Source organism: Procambarus clarkii, chromosome 86, assembly GCF_040958095.1.
Source record: "Procambarus clarkii isolate CNS0578487 chromosome 86, FALCON_Pclarkii_2.0, whole genome shotgun sequence".
Taxonomy (NCBI): Eukaryota; Metazoa; Arthropoda; class Malacostraca; order Decapoda; family Cambaridae; genus Procambarus; species Procambarus clarkii.
Genome location: NC_091235.1, coordinates 14,436,960 through 14,451,585, shown reverse-complemented (window position 1 = coordinate 14,451,585; position 14,626 = coordinate 14,436,960). Strand labels below are relative to the sequence as shown.

General features: G+C 47.9%; 2 protein-coding genes across 6 annotated transcripts in view; one reads left to right on the top strand and one right to left on the bottom strand.

Annotated features, from left to right (window-relative positions):
- Positions 1-14,626, bottom strand: part of LOC123768447 (uncharacterized) — a 487,820-nt gene that overhangs the window by 407,036 nt on the left and 66,158 nt on the right. The window lies entirely within an intron of this gene.
- The window catches only part of LOC123768495 (zinc finger protein 609), a 129,587-nt gene that overhangs the window by 84,454 nt on the left and 30,507 nt on the right, over positions 1-14,626 (top strand). For 4 of the 5 annotated variants that reach the window (XM_045759117.2, XM_045759125.2, XM_045759134.2 and 1 more), the window contains 2 exons: positions 1,925-1,958; positions 11,729-13,466. In XM_045759117.2, the coding sequence (XP_045615073.1) occupies positions 11,790-13,466 (1,677 nt within the window). In that variant the 5' untranslated portion in view covers positions 1,925-1,958; positions 11,729-11,789. The remainder of the gene's footprint in view (positions 1-1,924; positions 1,959-11,728; positions 13,467-14,626) is intronic. The other variant, XM_069317130.1, reaches the window with a different exon arrangement.

The window sequence follows — 14,626 nt, the reverse complement described above, 5'->3', positions numbered from 1 at the left end:
AGGACGTTGAACAACCGCGAACCTCAGATGTTTATACAGTGTTCTCTGATTGTGCCTATGACACCTCTGCTCTTCACTGGTTCAATCTTGCATTTCTTCCATATCGTTCACTCCAGTATGTTGATATTTTACTGTGTAGAAATTTCTAGTGAGTACATTTGGAGAGCTCTGAGACGATCCCAATAATTTAGGTGCTTTATCGCGTCTATGCGTGCCGTATATGTTCTCTGGATTCCCACTATTTCTGCAATCTCTCCTGTTCGGAAGGGGGAAGCGAGTAATTAGCATTACTTAAGACGGGACAGCACAAGTGATTTGAATAGTACAACCATTGTGATGGGATCCCTGGATTTGAAAGTTCTCGTAATCCATCCAATCATTTTTCTGGCTGACGCAATATTTGTTTGGTTATGCTCCCTAAACGTTAGGTCGTCAGAAATTATTATTCCCAAATGCTTTACATGTTTCTTTCCTACTAGGAGCAAACTTGATTGTGTTTTGTACCCTGTATTATGTTTCAGGTCCTCATTTTTGCCGTACCTGAGTACCTGGAATTTATCACTGTTAAACACTGTTATTGTTTAATGCCCATTCGAAAACTTTATTAATATCTGCTTGAAGTTTTGTCAATGAAAATTACCTCTGAACATCAGAGGTAATTTTCTTGGTGATTTTTGTATCATCTGCAAAGGATAATACGAAGCTGTGACTAGTATTTGAGTCTATATCTGATATGAGAATAAGAAACAGCAGTGGTGCAAGGACTGTACCCCTGAGGTACAGAGCTTTTAACTGCGCTCGAACTCGATTTTATATGGTTGACTGTTACTCTTGTGTTCTGTTCGACAGAAAACTGAGTATCCAGCGTCCTACTTTACCAGTTATTCCCATTGACCTCATTTTGTGTACTATCACTCCATGGTCACATTTATTGAATGCCTTTGCGACGTCTATGTATACCACATCTGCATTGTTTTTCTTCTAATGCCTCCGTGATTTTGTCGTAGTGATAAAGTAGCTGTGAGAGGCATGATCTTCCCGTTCTAAATCCATGTTGGCCTGGGTTGTGGAGGTCATTGGTCTCTCTCCATAATACTGGAAATCTGACTCCTGATCACTCTCAAACCTTATATCTGCTGCTTTAAGCGCTTCTGGTGTGGGTATATCACTTGACACCGGTATATTATATGTTTACATAATACTGGTGTTTTGTGTGTTTACATAATACTGGTGTTTGTTTACGTAATACTGGTGTTTGTTTACATAGTACAGGTGTTTGTTTACGTAATACTGGTGTTTGTTTACATAGTACAGATGTTTGTTTACATAATACTGGTGTTTGTTTACATAATACTGGTGTTTGTTTACATAATACTGGTGTTTGTTTACATAATACTGGTGTTTGTTTACATAATACTGGTGTTTGTTTACATAGTACAGGTGTTTACATAATACTGGTGTGTGTTTACATAATACTGCGGTTTACATAATACTGGTGTTTCGTGTTACATAATACTAGTGTTGCGTGTGTTTACATAATACTGGTGTTTGTTTACATACTACAGGTGTTTGTTTACATAATACTGGTGTTTGTTTACATAATACTGGTGCAGGCGATGAGTCACAATAACGTGGCTGAAGTATGTTGACCAGACCACACACTAGAAATTGAAGGGACGACGACGTTTCGGTCCGTCCTGGACCATTCTCAAGTCGATTGGTTTCTAGTGTGTGGTCTGGTCAACATAATACTGGTGTTCGTTTACATAATACTGGTGTTTGTTTACATAATACTGCGGTTTACATAATACTGGTGTTTCGTGTTACATAATACTAGTGTTGCGTGTGTTTACATAATACTGGTGTTGCGTGTGTTTACATAATACTGGTGTTCCCTGTGTTTACCTGGTCTGTTTACTTGCAGGCGCTGCCCCTTCCCCGACCGTCTCAGGACCCCGGTAAGTTTACAATTGCTCTGTTTACAGTGTTAGGGTGTTGTTAGTGCCGTTGTTAATTGTAAGAGTATGATGAGCACTCTTACAATTAAAGTGCGAGTGTGAGTGTGGCCGTGTTGTGTCGCACTCACCGTTACCAATGCACAAGGAGAATGTGGGAAGGCCTGACAGCTGAGTGGACAGTGTTTCGGATTCGTAGTCCTGAGGTTACGGGTTCGATCCCCGGTGGAGGCAGACACAAATGGGGAAAATTTCTTTCACTATGATGCTCCTGTTAGCTAGCAGTAAATAGGTACCTGGGAGTTAGACAGCTGGTACGGGCTGCTTCCTGGGGATGTGTAACAAAAAGGAGGCCTGGCCGAGGACCGGGACGCTAAGCCCCGAAATCATCTCAGCATAACCTCAAGATAGGCATACGTTGCCAGTGAGTATTTTACACTCCTCCCAATGAGGAGTAGAGGTGCCATACCTTGAGATGATTCCGGGGCTCAGCGACCCCGCGGCCCGGTCGTCGACCACGCCTCATGGTTGCTGGACTGGTCAACCAGGCTGTTTGACGCGGCTGCTTGCAGCCTGACATATGAGTCACAGGCTGGTTGGTCAGGTATCCTTTGGAGGTGTTTTTGTCAAGTTCCCTCTTGAACTTAATTGTGCCATAGACACAGAGAACACTGAACACAGAGGTCTACAGCAGTTCAACGCCCTCCCAGCAAGCATTAAAAATATTCCTGGAACTAAAGTGGATGTATTCAAGAGGCACTTAGATAAGTTCTTGCTTGCTTGATACCTGCTTGATGGGGTTCTGGGAGTTCTTCTACTCCCCAAGCCCGGCCCGAGGCCAGGCTCGACTTGAGAGTTTGGTCCACCAGGCTGTTGCTTGGAGCGGCCTGGTACATACCCACCACAGCCCGGCTGATCCGGAACTTCTCTTAGAAAACAGTCCAGTTTTCTCTTGAAGATGTCCACGGTTGTTCCGGCAATATTTCTTATAGTCGCTGGGAGGACGTTGAACAACCGCGGACCTCTGATGTTTATACAGTGTTCTCCGATTGTGCCTATGGCACCTCTGCTCTTCACTGGTTCAATCTTGCATTTTCTTCCATATCGTTCACTCCAGTATGTTGTTATTTTACTGTGTAGATTTGGGACCTGGCTCTCCAGTATTTTCCATTACTCCTTGCACTCTTGCAAGGAGTGCCGGACCAACCAGGCTGCAGTGGATATGTGGGCCTGCGCGCCGCTCCAAGCAACAGCCTGTTGGACCAAGTTATCACAAGTTGAACCTGGCCTCAGGCCGAGTACGGGGAATAGAACAACTCCCAGAACCCTCACTAGGTATGCTCCAGGTATACTAGGATGCATAAACATGTGTGGTCGGCTCGACAAGATGGTATACCTGTATTTAAATATTATTTGAGTAAAACAAGTTGGGGCGTGATACAGCTCTGAGGTGGTATGTGTGTGTACAGATCAAGTGACTTGACTTACGACACCACGTGTCTGTCTGTATGACAGTAAGTGCACTCCGTCAGCTCCGTAATCTTCTGTCATTGGAGTCTGCGCCTTTTAAGGGTTCATGTGGGTGGACGGACCCGCCTGTAGAGCAGTACTGGTCTAAATGTGAAGCACCAGCGGGCCCAGCCTTAGTCTTGGTCGACGGTGTCAAGGTACAGTGTTACGCCTCACGGTACAGTGCTCTGCCCTTCAACCTCCGTGCTCGGTTACTGTGTCCGTCACTGTACGATACTCTGGATATCGCTGTAAGACACTGGATGTTACTGTACGACACTCTGGACGTTACTGTACGACACTCTGGACGTTACTGTACGACACTCTGGACGTTACTGTACGACACTGGACGTTACTGTACGACACTCTGGACGTTACTGTACGACACTGGACGTCACTGTACGACACTCTGGACGTCACTGTACGACACTCTGGACGTCACTGTACGACACTGGGCGTCACTGTACGACACTCTGGACATCACTGTACGACACTCTGGACGTCACTGTACGACACTCTGGACTAACACGGTGTGCTTGTGCCTGCAGAACAAACCTAGAGTTTCAGCAACATACTCTGTCCTCCACACCTGCAGGCCAGATTCACGAAGCAGTTACGCAAGCACTTACAAACCTGTACATCTTTTGGCGGCTTTGTTTACAATTATTAAACAGTTAATGAGCTCCGAATCACCAGGAGGCTGTTTATAACAATAACAGCAGTTCATTGGCAAATTTTCATGCTTGTAAACTGTTTAATAAATGTAACCAAATCCGTCAAAGATTGAGGAAAGATGTACACTTCATAAGTCCTTGCGTAACTGTTTCGTGAATCTGGCCCTTGTGACAGATCCGTGTGCGTGTCAGTGCTCCATGGTGACAGGTCCAATCGTTTCCTGTCAGCCTTGCTGACACGATGCTATGATAGCAGGCGGGCTGTCCGCCTTGCTGACACGATGCTATGATAGCAGGCGGGCTGTCCACCTTGCTGACACGATGTTATGGTAGCAGGCGGGCTGTCCGCCTTGCTGACACGATGTTATGGTAGCAGGCGGGCTCCGCCTTGCTGACACGATGCTATGATAGCAGGCGGGCTGTCCGCCTTGCTGACACGATGCTATGATAGCAGGCGGGCTGTCCACCTTGCTGACACGATGTTATGGTAGCAGGCGGGCTGTCCACCTTGCTGACACGATGTTATGGTAGCAGGCGGGCTGTCCGCCTTGCTGACACGATGTTATGGTAGCAGGCGGGCTCCGCCTTGCTGACACGATGCTATGATAGCAGGCAGGCTGTCCGCCTTGCTGACACGATGCTATGATAGCAGGCGGGCTGTCCGCCTTGCTGACACGATGCTATGATAGCAGGCGAGCTGTCCACCTTGCTGACACGATGTTATGGTAGCAGGCGGGCTGTCCGCCTTGCTGACACGATGTTATGGTAGCAGGCGGGCTGTCCGCCTTGCTGACACGATGCTATGATAGCAGGCGGGCTGTCCGCCTTGCTGACACGATGCTATGATAGCAGGCGGGCTGTCCGCCTTGCTGACACGATGCTATGATAGCAGGCGGGCTGTCCGCCTTGCTGACACGATGATATGATAGCAGGCGAGCTGTCCGCCTTGCTGACACCATGCTATGATAGCAGGCGGGCTGTCCGCCTTGCTGACACGATGCTATGATAGCAGGCGGGCTGTCCGCCTTGCTGACACGATGCTATGATAGCAGGCGAGCTGTCCACCTTGCTGACACCATGCTATGATAGCAGGCGAGCTGTCCGCCTTGCTGACTAAGCCGGTGCGCTGTGCATGTTTTGCGCTGCCCATAAACATAAAGTTTCGGATCTAAACAAATCAAGGCTTCATACTGGTGCTTTCAGGCCTTAGGGAGTCGGTAATGTCCATGCTATTGGACGTGAGTGTTTGGAACAATATAGTCATGAGAGTAGAGATGGGGATAACTGGGTCTAATTCAACTTCATCTTTGTTACACGCTAATTTGTTTGCAATGTCTATCATTATGATGGGTTATATTTTTGTGAGATGAGATTTTAAAAAGACGAGAAAGATTTTAAATGGTTTACAGAACGGCACATGATAGCCGGCCTGGCTGTGTATTCACCTAGTTGTGCTTGCGGGGTTCAGCTCTGCTCTTTCGGCCAGCCTCTCAACTGTCAATCAACTTTTTCTACTACTTTTTTCCCACACCACACACACACATCCCAATAAGCAGCCCGTGACAGCTGACTAACTCCGAGGTACCTATTTACTGCTAGGTAACAGGGGAATAGGGTGAAAGAAACTGCCCATTGTTTCTCGCCGGCGCCCGGGATAATATTCACTTATCTCATTAAAGACATTGTTTCTCATTTCACCTCACCTCATTCCTGCCTATATATCCGCATTACTGAACTGTACGTGAATTACGGGATCACCATGATCCCGTATCAGGAAGCCGGTCGGCCGAGCGGACAGCACGCTGGACTTGTGATCCTGTGGCCCTGGGTTCGATCCCAGGCACCGGCGAGAAACAATGGGCAGAGTATCTTTCACCCTATGCCCCTGTTACCTAGCAGTAAAATAGGTACCTGGGTGTTAGTCAGCTGTCATGGGCTGCTTCCTGGGGGTAGAGGCCTGGTCGAGGATCGGGCCGCGGGGACACTAAAGCCCCGAAATCATCTCAAGATAACCTCAAGATAACCATAGCCCGTGCTACATGGACACTTCGTTCTAAGTAGCCTAATCTAGAACAAACATGTACGTGAAGTCTTACGGGCTATTCATGCCCGTGCCACCTCTTGGGTGGCTTAATCTTAATCAATCAATCAATCTGTACGTGAGACCAGCCTTAGAGTGCCATGCCACATCGTGGAGTCCACACTTAAAGTAACACATAAGGAAACTTGAAAAGGTTCAGAAGTTTGCAACAAGGAATTATGAGATGGGATATGAAGAAAGACAGAATGAACTAAACCTGACGACGCTAGAAAAAAGGAGAGAGAGGAAAGTCATGATAAAGACGTATAAAATACTCAGGGGGGGGGGGAATGACAGAGTGGAAATAGAGGAAATGTTCACAATTAATACCAATATCACAATGGGGCATGGGTGGAAGTTTGTGACTCATATGAGCTATAGATGTGTCAAAGTTTTCATTTAGCATAAGCGTTGTGGAAGCAAACTCCATTTGTAATTTTACAAGTAGATACGATATGGAAATAGATCAGGAATCATTGCTTTGGACAAACGGCAGCTGGAAAGTGGGGTTCAAGAGCTAATGCTAGACCCTTATGACACAATTGAGTACACACATGCACCAACCCTCCCTCCCCCCCCCACACATATGGCTTACCATTCTGTAGCATACCTGAAGAGGGTTGTGAGAGTTCTGCTCTCCAAGCCCAGCCCGGGCTTTTACTCCTCAAGCCCATTTTGACAAGATCTTGTTGGTCCACCAGGCTATTGGTTGGGGCGGCCCGCAGGCCCACATATTCATTACAGCCTGGTTGGTCCGGCACTCCTTGCAAGAACTTATCTAAGTGCATCTTGAAGACATCCACCTTTGTTCCGGCAATATTTCTAATGCTTGCTGGGAGGGTGTTGAGCAGCTGTGGACCTCTGATGTTCAGACAGTGTTCTCTGATTGTGCCTATGGCACCTCTACTCCACACTGGTTCTATTCTGCATTTCCTTCCGAATCTATTGCTCCAGTATATTGTTATTCTACTGTGCAAATTTTGGACCTGGCCTTCAAGTTTTGCCAAAGCTTTGCATAGGAGCAATATCTGGTGATTTAAAGTGCTGCTGATATCGCCCCTGAAATGCAGCCGTCAGTTGGAGCCTCAGTTGGAGCCTGACGGCTGAGTGGACATTGCTCGGCGTTCGTAGTCCTAAGGTTCCGGATTAAATCCCTGGCGGAGGCGGAAACAAATGGGCAGAGTTTGTTTCACCCTGATGCCCTTGTTACCTAGCAGTAAATAGGTACCTGGGAGTTAGACAGCTGCTACGGGCTGCTTCCTGGGGATGTGTAGCAAAAAGGAAGCCTGGTCGAGGACCGGGCCGCAGGGACGCTAAGCACCGAAATTATCTCGAGATACCCTCAAGACTGCCAGATTGGACTAAAAGTAGCCAATTGGGCTACTTTTTAAAGCTCTGTGATCCTATTGTTTTTTCTCTCGCTACTTGCTAGTGCTAATTTGGGCTACTAATGTTGGATGCATGATTAGTTGGATTAACATTGACTAATTATTGATGCATATATAATGTAATGTGTGTAAATCACAGCTGCATCCAATCCAATTGCCTGGTTGACCACACCACAAAACAGAGGTCTGATGTTGACCCTCGGAACCTTGGAAAAAAAAAGTAACCGCAGAGAAAGATAATCCTCCCCCAGGGTAAGGTAATCCCCCCCCCCCCCCCAGGGTTACCTTGAGGTGTTTTCAGGAATTACCGTCCCCGCGGCCCGGTCAGGAGGCCTGGTCATCGACCAGGCCTCCTGGTCAACCAGACTGTTGGACGCGGCTGCTCGCAGCCTGACGTATGAGTCACAGCCGGTCCGTCTAATTACCACAAGCTACCACAAACTACACAAACTTCAGAAAGCTTCCTGGCAATACGTTAGTAATGAATAAATATGATATATTTACTCATTATAATGTTGGTGCTGAATGTACAACACGAGAAAACATAATTTTAATCTGAAAAAGTATCTTTTTATAAAGAAATTAGACGAAAATAAAAAGCTGGTGACGCCAAATCAAGTCGACGATCCAAGCTTCGGTTAGGTTAGGTTAGGTTTGGTTAAGTTAGGTTAGGTTAGGTCAGGTCAGCCTAACTTAATATATCATTTATTCATTACTAACGTATTGCCAGGAAGCTTTCTGAAGTTTGTGTAGTTTGTGGTAGCTTGTGGTAATTAGACGGACCCGTCACAGCCCGATTGATCAGGTATCCTTTGGAGGTGTTTATCAAGTTCTCTCTTGAACACTGTGAGGGGTCGACCAGTTATGTCCCTTATGTGTAGTGGAAGCGTGTTGAACAGTCTCAGGCCTCTGATGTTGATAGTTCTCTCTCTGAGTACCTGCTGCACCTCTGCTTTTCAGCGGGGGTATTCTGCACATCCTGCCATGCCTTCTGGTCTCGTGTGATGTTATACGTTATTTCTGTGTGCAGGTTTGGGACCAGCCCCTCTAATATTTGCCACGTGTAAATTATTATGTATCTCTCCCGCCTGCGCTCAAGGGAATACAGATTTAGGCTCTTTAGTCGGTCCCAATAGTTTAGATGTTTTACCGAGTGGATTCTAGCAGCAAAGGATCTGGGTAAGGTACGCCTGGGTAAGGTACGCCTGGGTAAGGTAATCCTTCCCAGGTGCGATATTTCCCTACCTTAGTTGCCATTAATGCTTCATCCCGGGTAATGTCATGCAAGCAATCCATCCTCATGAAATGATAGTACAGTACTCAACTGTTTGATGGAAAGTTCCAATAAGTAGTGATGGACCACCAGTAAGCCACTTATAGATAAGTAGACAGATACTGTGTGTGTGTTTGTTCGATATTATTAAGCTAAGTACAGTAGGATTTGACCTCAGTTTACGGGACTAGTTTCAGTCACAAGCCCACTACCTCTGAAGCCTTGTATCAACACCTCAAGGATTATTTTGGAGTTGATCTGAAGTAGCGTCTTGCAGGGACGAGGCATCAACTGTGTGTGGACCTCATCTCTCACCACTGTGATGAGGAAGGGTATCCCTTATTTGTTTCTTATCAGATACACTTCATTCCTTGCATTTGTTGACCAGACCACACACTAGAAGGTGAAGGGACGACGACGTTTCGGTCCGTCCTGGACCATTCTCAAGTCGAATCGACTTGAGAATGGTCCAGGACGGACCGAAACGTCGTCGTCCCTTCACCTTTTAGTGTGTGGTCTGGTCAACTTACTTTAGCCACGTTATTGTGACTCATCGCCTGCAGTTACGCAAGCACTTAGGAACCTGTACATCTTTTCTCAATCTTTGGCGACTTTGTTTACAATTATTAAACAGTTAATGAGCTCCGAAGCACCAGGAAGCTGTTTATAACAATAACAGTTGATTGGGAAGGTTTCATGTTTGTAATCTGTTTAATAAATGTAACCAAAGCCGTCAAAGATTTAGGAAAGATGTACACGTTCGTAAGTACTTGCGTAACTGCTTCGTGAATCTGGTCCCTGGGCACTAACAGACAAAACAATGCTATAAACCAGGAATAGCATCAAAACCTTCAAGAAAGACGCCATCGTTTTTGTGTGAAAGTTTACAAAAAGTTTCTTTCTCACATTCCAAGTAATGCTGAAACTTTCAAAAAGGTGAAAACCCTGACACCTAGGAGGGAGAAGGGATCCGGTCGGCCGAGCGGACAGCACGCTGGACTTGTGATCCTGTGGTCCTGGGTTCGATCCCAGGCGCCGGCAAGAAACAATGGGCAGAGTTTCTTTCACCCTATGCTCCTGTTACCTAGCAGTAAATAGGTACCTGGGTGTTAGTCGGCTGTCACGGGCTGCTTCCTGGGGGTGGAGGCCTGGTCGAGGACCGGGCCGCGGGGACACTAAAAGCCCCGAAATCATCTCAAGATACAGCTTTTAACATCAGTCTTGAGAATCAAAACATATCTTTAAGAAAGACACTTGTTGCTCATCATTTGAACCACGGATGTCAGTAATAAAATGTGAGTCTGCAGTATACAAGAATGAGGTTGTGGGTGCAGACGAAGACTGCTTGATAGTTTTCAACTGTGAAGACGTGGAGGGACTCTACACACACACATATATAATAAAGAAAAATGATTGACAATTGGATAACATACTAATATATGCTGCAAGAAGCACAGTTTGCTAGGTAAATTCAGGTAAATTACGCTTCATGCAGCAAATATTGGTAAGTTATCCATTACCAGTTTTTTTAATTATATACATGCAGTGATAATATTAATTCAATCATTAAATCATGTACTGTAGTATCATTCTATGTATTAAAATATATTGATATGATAACCGTATCAGCGGCTAAAAAAAAAATATTGGGCTACTTTAATTACAAATTCGCTACTTTTAGACCGCTACTTTCAGCAGTTCAGATCTTGCAACCCTGCCTGCCCTGTATCCAGGCTCTCTCCATATTACACAGAGTGCTCGCGCTACTGGTACTTTACATTTCTTTATAAATATTGAATTCCACGAGTCGGGCCCAAGAGCTGAGTGAAATATTGTCAGTTTCTCTTTCAAAAATTTAAAGAATTTATTAACCTGAGTAATAACCTGATTATTCTTTCAAGTATTTGACAGGTGATGCTTGTCAATGATACTGGTCTATAGTTAAGTGTCTCTTCTCTATCTCTTTTCTTGAAAAATTGGTACCACATTTGCCCTCTTCCAGCAACTGGGTAACTCTCCCTTAGTGACTCATTATAGAGCCTTGCTAGAGGCACGCTGAGGGCCTGCGCTGCCTCTTTTAGTATCCACGGTGATACATTGTCTGGTCCAACTGCTTTAGTTTCATCCAGTGTTGTCAGCTATTTCATCACCTCTGCTGTCACCTCTATATCTGTTAGTCTCTCATCTTGGGTCGTCATCTCTTCTAACAATAAGAGCTGCTCTGGCTCGGTTGTGAACACTCCATGGAAACTGGCATTCAGTGCCTCGCAGATTTCCTTGTCGCTTTCTGTGTATGCCCTCCAGTTTTCTGTAGTCTTGCCACTTCGTTCACTAACATTTTCCTTCTTATACGACAATGTAGTAAGTTAGGTTGATTTTTGCTTTGATCGTAATATTGTTCTCGTAGTTTCTTTCCGAAACTCTCCTTGTATTAATGTATTCATTCCTAGCTCTGTTGCGTCTCTTCCTGTTGTCCTGTGTGCTTCCTCCACTCCTGCTTCCGGACACTTCTCTATACTCGCCTAACTGTGCCTGTGGGGGGCTGGGCTTCGGCTCTTTGGTTCCACCTAAGGGACCAAAGAGGGTCCTGCCTCTTCGGTGTGTGTGTGTGTATACTCATCTATTTGTGCCTGCATGATTGACCTCTAGCTCTTAGACCCCTCTCTTGTAGCCTCCTCTGTCCCTGTGATTTCCCTATCATTACAACTTTTAATTAAAATTATGGAGTTTGCGTCTTCAACCGCTCTATTTCCCCACTAGTCTTCCTGCGTGTGTGGGGGGTGAGGGCTGTTTGTGTAGTTAAACAGTTAAGTTGTAAATGTTTACTAACGTGAGGTCTTGTGTTACAGGTGATGGGCGTAAGGGTGGTGGCGCGCGGGGGGGCGTGGGCGTGATGGTGGGGAACCCGTAATGCGCGAGTCACCCCTGGAGGGAGCCACCGCCCCCCGGAACAAGCAGGCGCCCTCCACCCTCAGCGGGGCGACTGCTGGCTCCGTGGGTGCCACCGCCCACCCACACCCCCACCACCGCCCCCACCACCACCCGCCCAAGCACCAGCACCACTACCACCACCACCACGCCAACAAGCACCAGCAGCCCCAGCCCAACTACCACACACCCAACAAAACACACAACGCTGCCTCGTTTCAGCAGAACAAACAGAAGAACGTTGCATATCAAGCAGGGAAGCAGCAGACTCAACAGCAGTACCAACACCAGCAGACCAACACCGCTACGCCCTCGCAACAGCAACCAAGAAGCCTAACAGGTCAACAAGTGCCACAGCAACAACAGCAGCAGTCAGCACAGCCACAGCCACAGCAGCAGCGCCTCCAGCAGCAGCAGCAGGGTGGAGCAGCAGCAGCAGGAGCAGGTCAGCCCCGCCAGCAAGCGCCCAACTTCGAGTATGACGACCAGGAATGGGACGTGGGCGTGGGCGACCTGATCATCGACCTGGACGCTGACATCGCCCAGGCGGACCGTGGGAGGATGAGCTCCGCCGCCCCGCCCCCCCAGCACCACCATCACCACCATCACCACCACCATCACCACCACGCCAACGCTTCCTCCTCCAACACCGCCATCGCCACCGGCCCACAGCAGCCACCTCAAGCGGGCGGCGGGCAGCTCCAGCAGCAGCAGCAGCAGCAGCAGCAACAACAACAACAACAGCAGCAGCAACAACAACAACAGCAACAACAACAGACCACGGAAGACAAACACAGCCTCAAGATGAAGATCAAGAGGACGAAGCCAACGACCAAGAACAGCGAAGCCAAGCACGAGATTGTGAAGCCCGACATGGGTCCAGGGCCCCCCCACCCCGCCCCCACCACCCCCCTCCAACACCACCACCAGCTCCTCCACCCACACCAACCCCTCCAACACCAGCCACAGCAACACCCTCAGCTGCAGCAGCAGCAGCAGCCGCCCCAGCAGCCGCCACAGCAGCAGCAGCCGCCACCACAGCAGCAGCCGCCGCCGCCACAGCAGCCACCACAGCTGCAGCAGACCTCCACCCCGCCACCCACGCACCACCACAACGGCGCCCACATCAAGCTAGAGGGCGGAGAGCTCAATGGGCGGCCCGCCCCGAGATCACAAGCCCATGTCCGTGCCGCCCACAAGAAAGACAAGCGTCGCCACGATATCAATGGCACTACGTCGCCCCCTCCACAGGGCGCGGCGCCCCCGCGAGCGCTCACCACGCCCCCAGCAGCGGCAGGCGTGCCACCAGCGCCCGCAGTTATGGTGGCCACCCCGGGTCCTGTTATTGGGCCGGCCACCGTCGGACCGCCGGTGGGCGTGGTGGGGGTGCAGGGCGGCGTGGTGGGCGTGCAGGGCGGCGTGGTGGGCGTGCAGGGCGGCGTGGTGGGGGTACAGAGTGGCGTGGTGGGGGTGCAGGGCGGCGTGGTCGGGGTATCAAGTGGAGTGGTGGGTGTGTCAGGCGGGGTGGCATCACCTCCCGTGACAACAGTGAAGCTGGAGCCCCGCGCCCCCAGCTCCTCCCCCAGCAGGGCCACCACGCCCCTCACACACTACAACCTCAAGAGTGACACGCCGCCTCCACCCAAACGACCAAAAGCGGTAAGTGACACAACTGCCGCTCTCTCTTGTAGTTATAGTGAATAAACTGAGTGACCTTGATGATGTGTACTCGCCTATTTGTGCCGGCAGGATCAAGCATTAACCCTTGGACCCTTTTCTTGCCACAGTTTAATGGCATGACTCGTACTATTAACCTATCGTACCTACTGTTAAAACTATGAATAGACTTTTGCTTCCACGTGCTCCTTTAGTTCATTCCTTTTTCCCCACTATTCACGCTAAATGAAAACTTTCTAATATCTACACGACTATCTTGGGTTTCAGGCTTCCACCCATGCCCCCTTGTTCTGTTGTGTTTAGTGTGAACATTTCATCTATTTCCATTTTGTCAATCCCCTTAAGTATTTTATACGTTTCTATCATGTCTCTTCGCTCCCTTCTTTTTTTCTATTGTCAGCAGGTTCAGTTCCTTTAGTTGCTCTTCACATCCCATCCCTCGCAACTCTGGGACGAGCCTCGTCGCAAACTTCTGAACCATTTCCAGTTTCCTTGTGTGTTTCTTGAGGATAGTGCGACATTCTCTAAGAATAGTCTCTGTAGGCAGTGTAAAGTGCTCTAAATGCCTCCTTACTTGAAAGATGTTTTCTGAAAGGTTCTGAAAGATGTTTTAAGTTTTGGCAGCGTAGAGTATACTGTTGACTGTCACGTGTGGGTGTGGTCTTTAGATATTTTTATGTTGTCAAAGGGAATAAGGCTTTTAATTGAGCCAAGGGGAATTCAAGGTGAAGGGAAACAACCCAGTAGATAAATGACACTAATGTATATTTATAAAACACACGACATTACATAACATAATTCATTCCTTATAAATCAATGCCTTCAGAAGGAAAACATTGTCTCTTATCACCCAAACGGGTTCCCCCCATACAGATCTTAGTCCAACACTGGAACTGTGCACTCCAGCACTACCTCTGGCAACCTCTGACACATGTATGTGTCAGAGGTTGCCCTAGGATGTTGACCAGACCACATACTAGAAGGTGAAGGGACGACGACGTTTCGGTCCGTCCTGGACCATTCTCAAGTCGATTGTGAGACCAAGACCATTCTCACAATCGACTTGAGAATGGCCCAGGACTAGCCGAAACGTCGTCGTCTCTTCACCTTCTAGTGTGTGGTCTGGTCAACATACTTCAGCC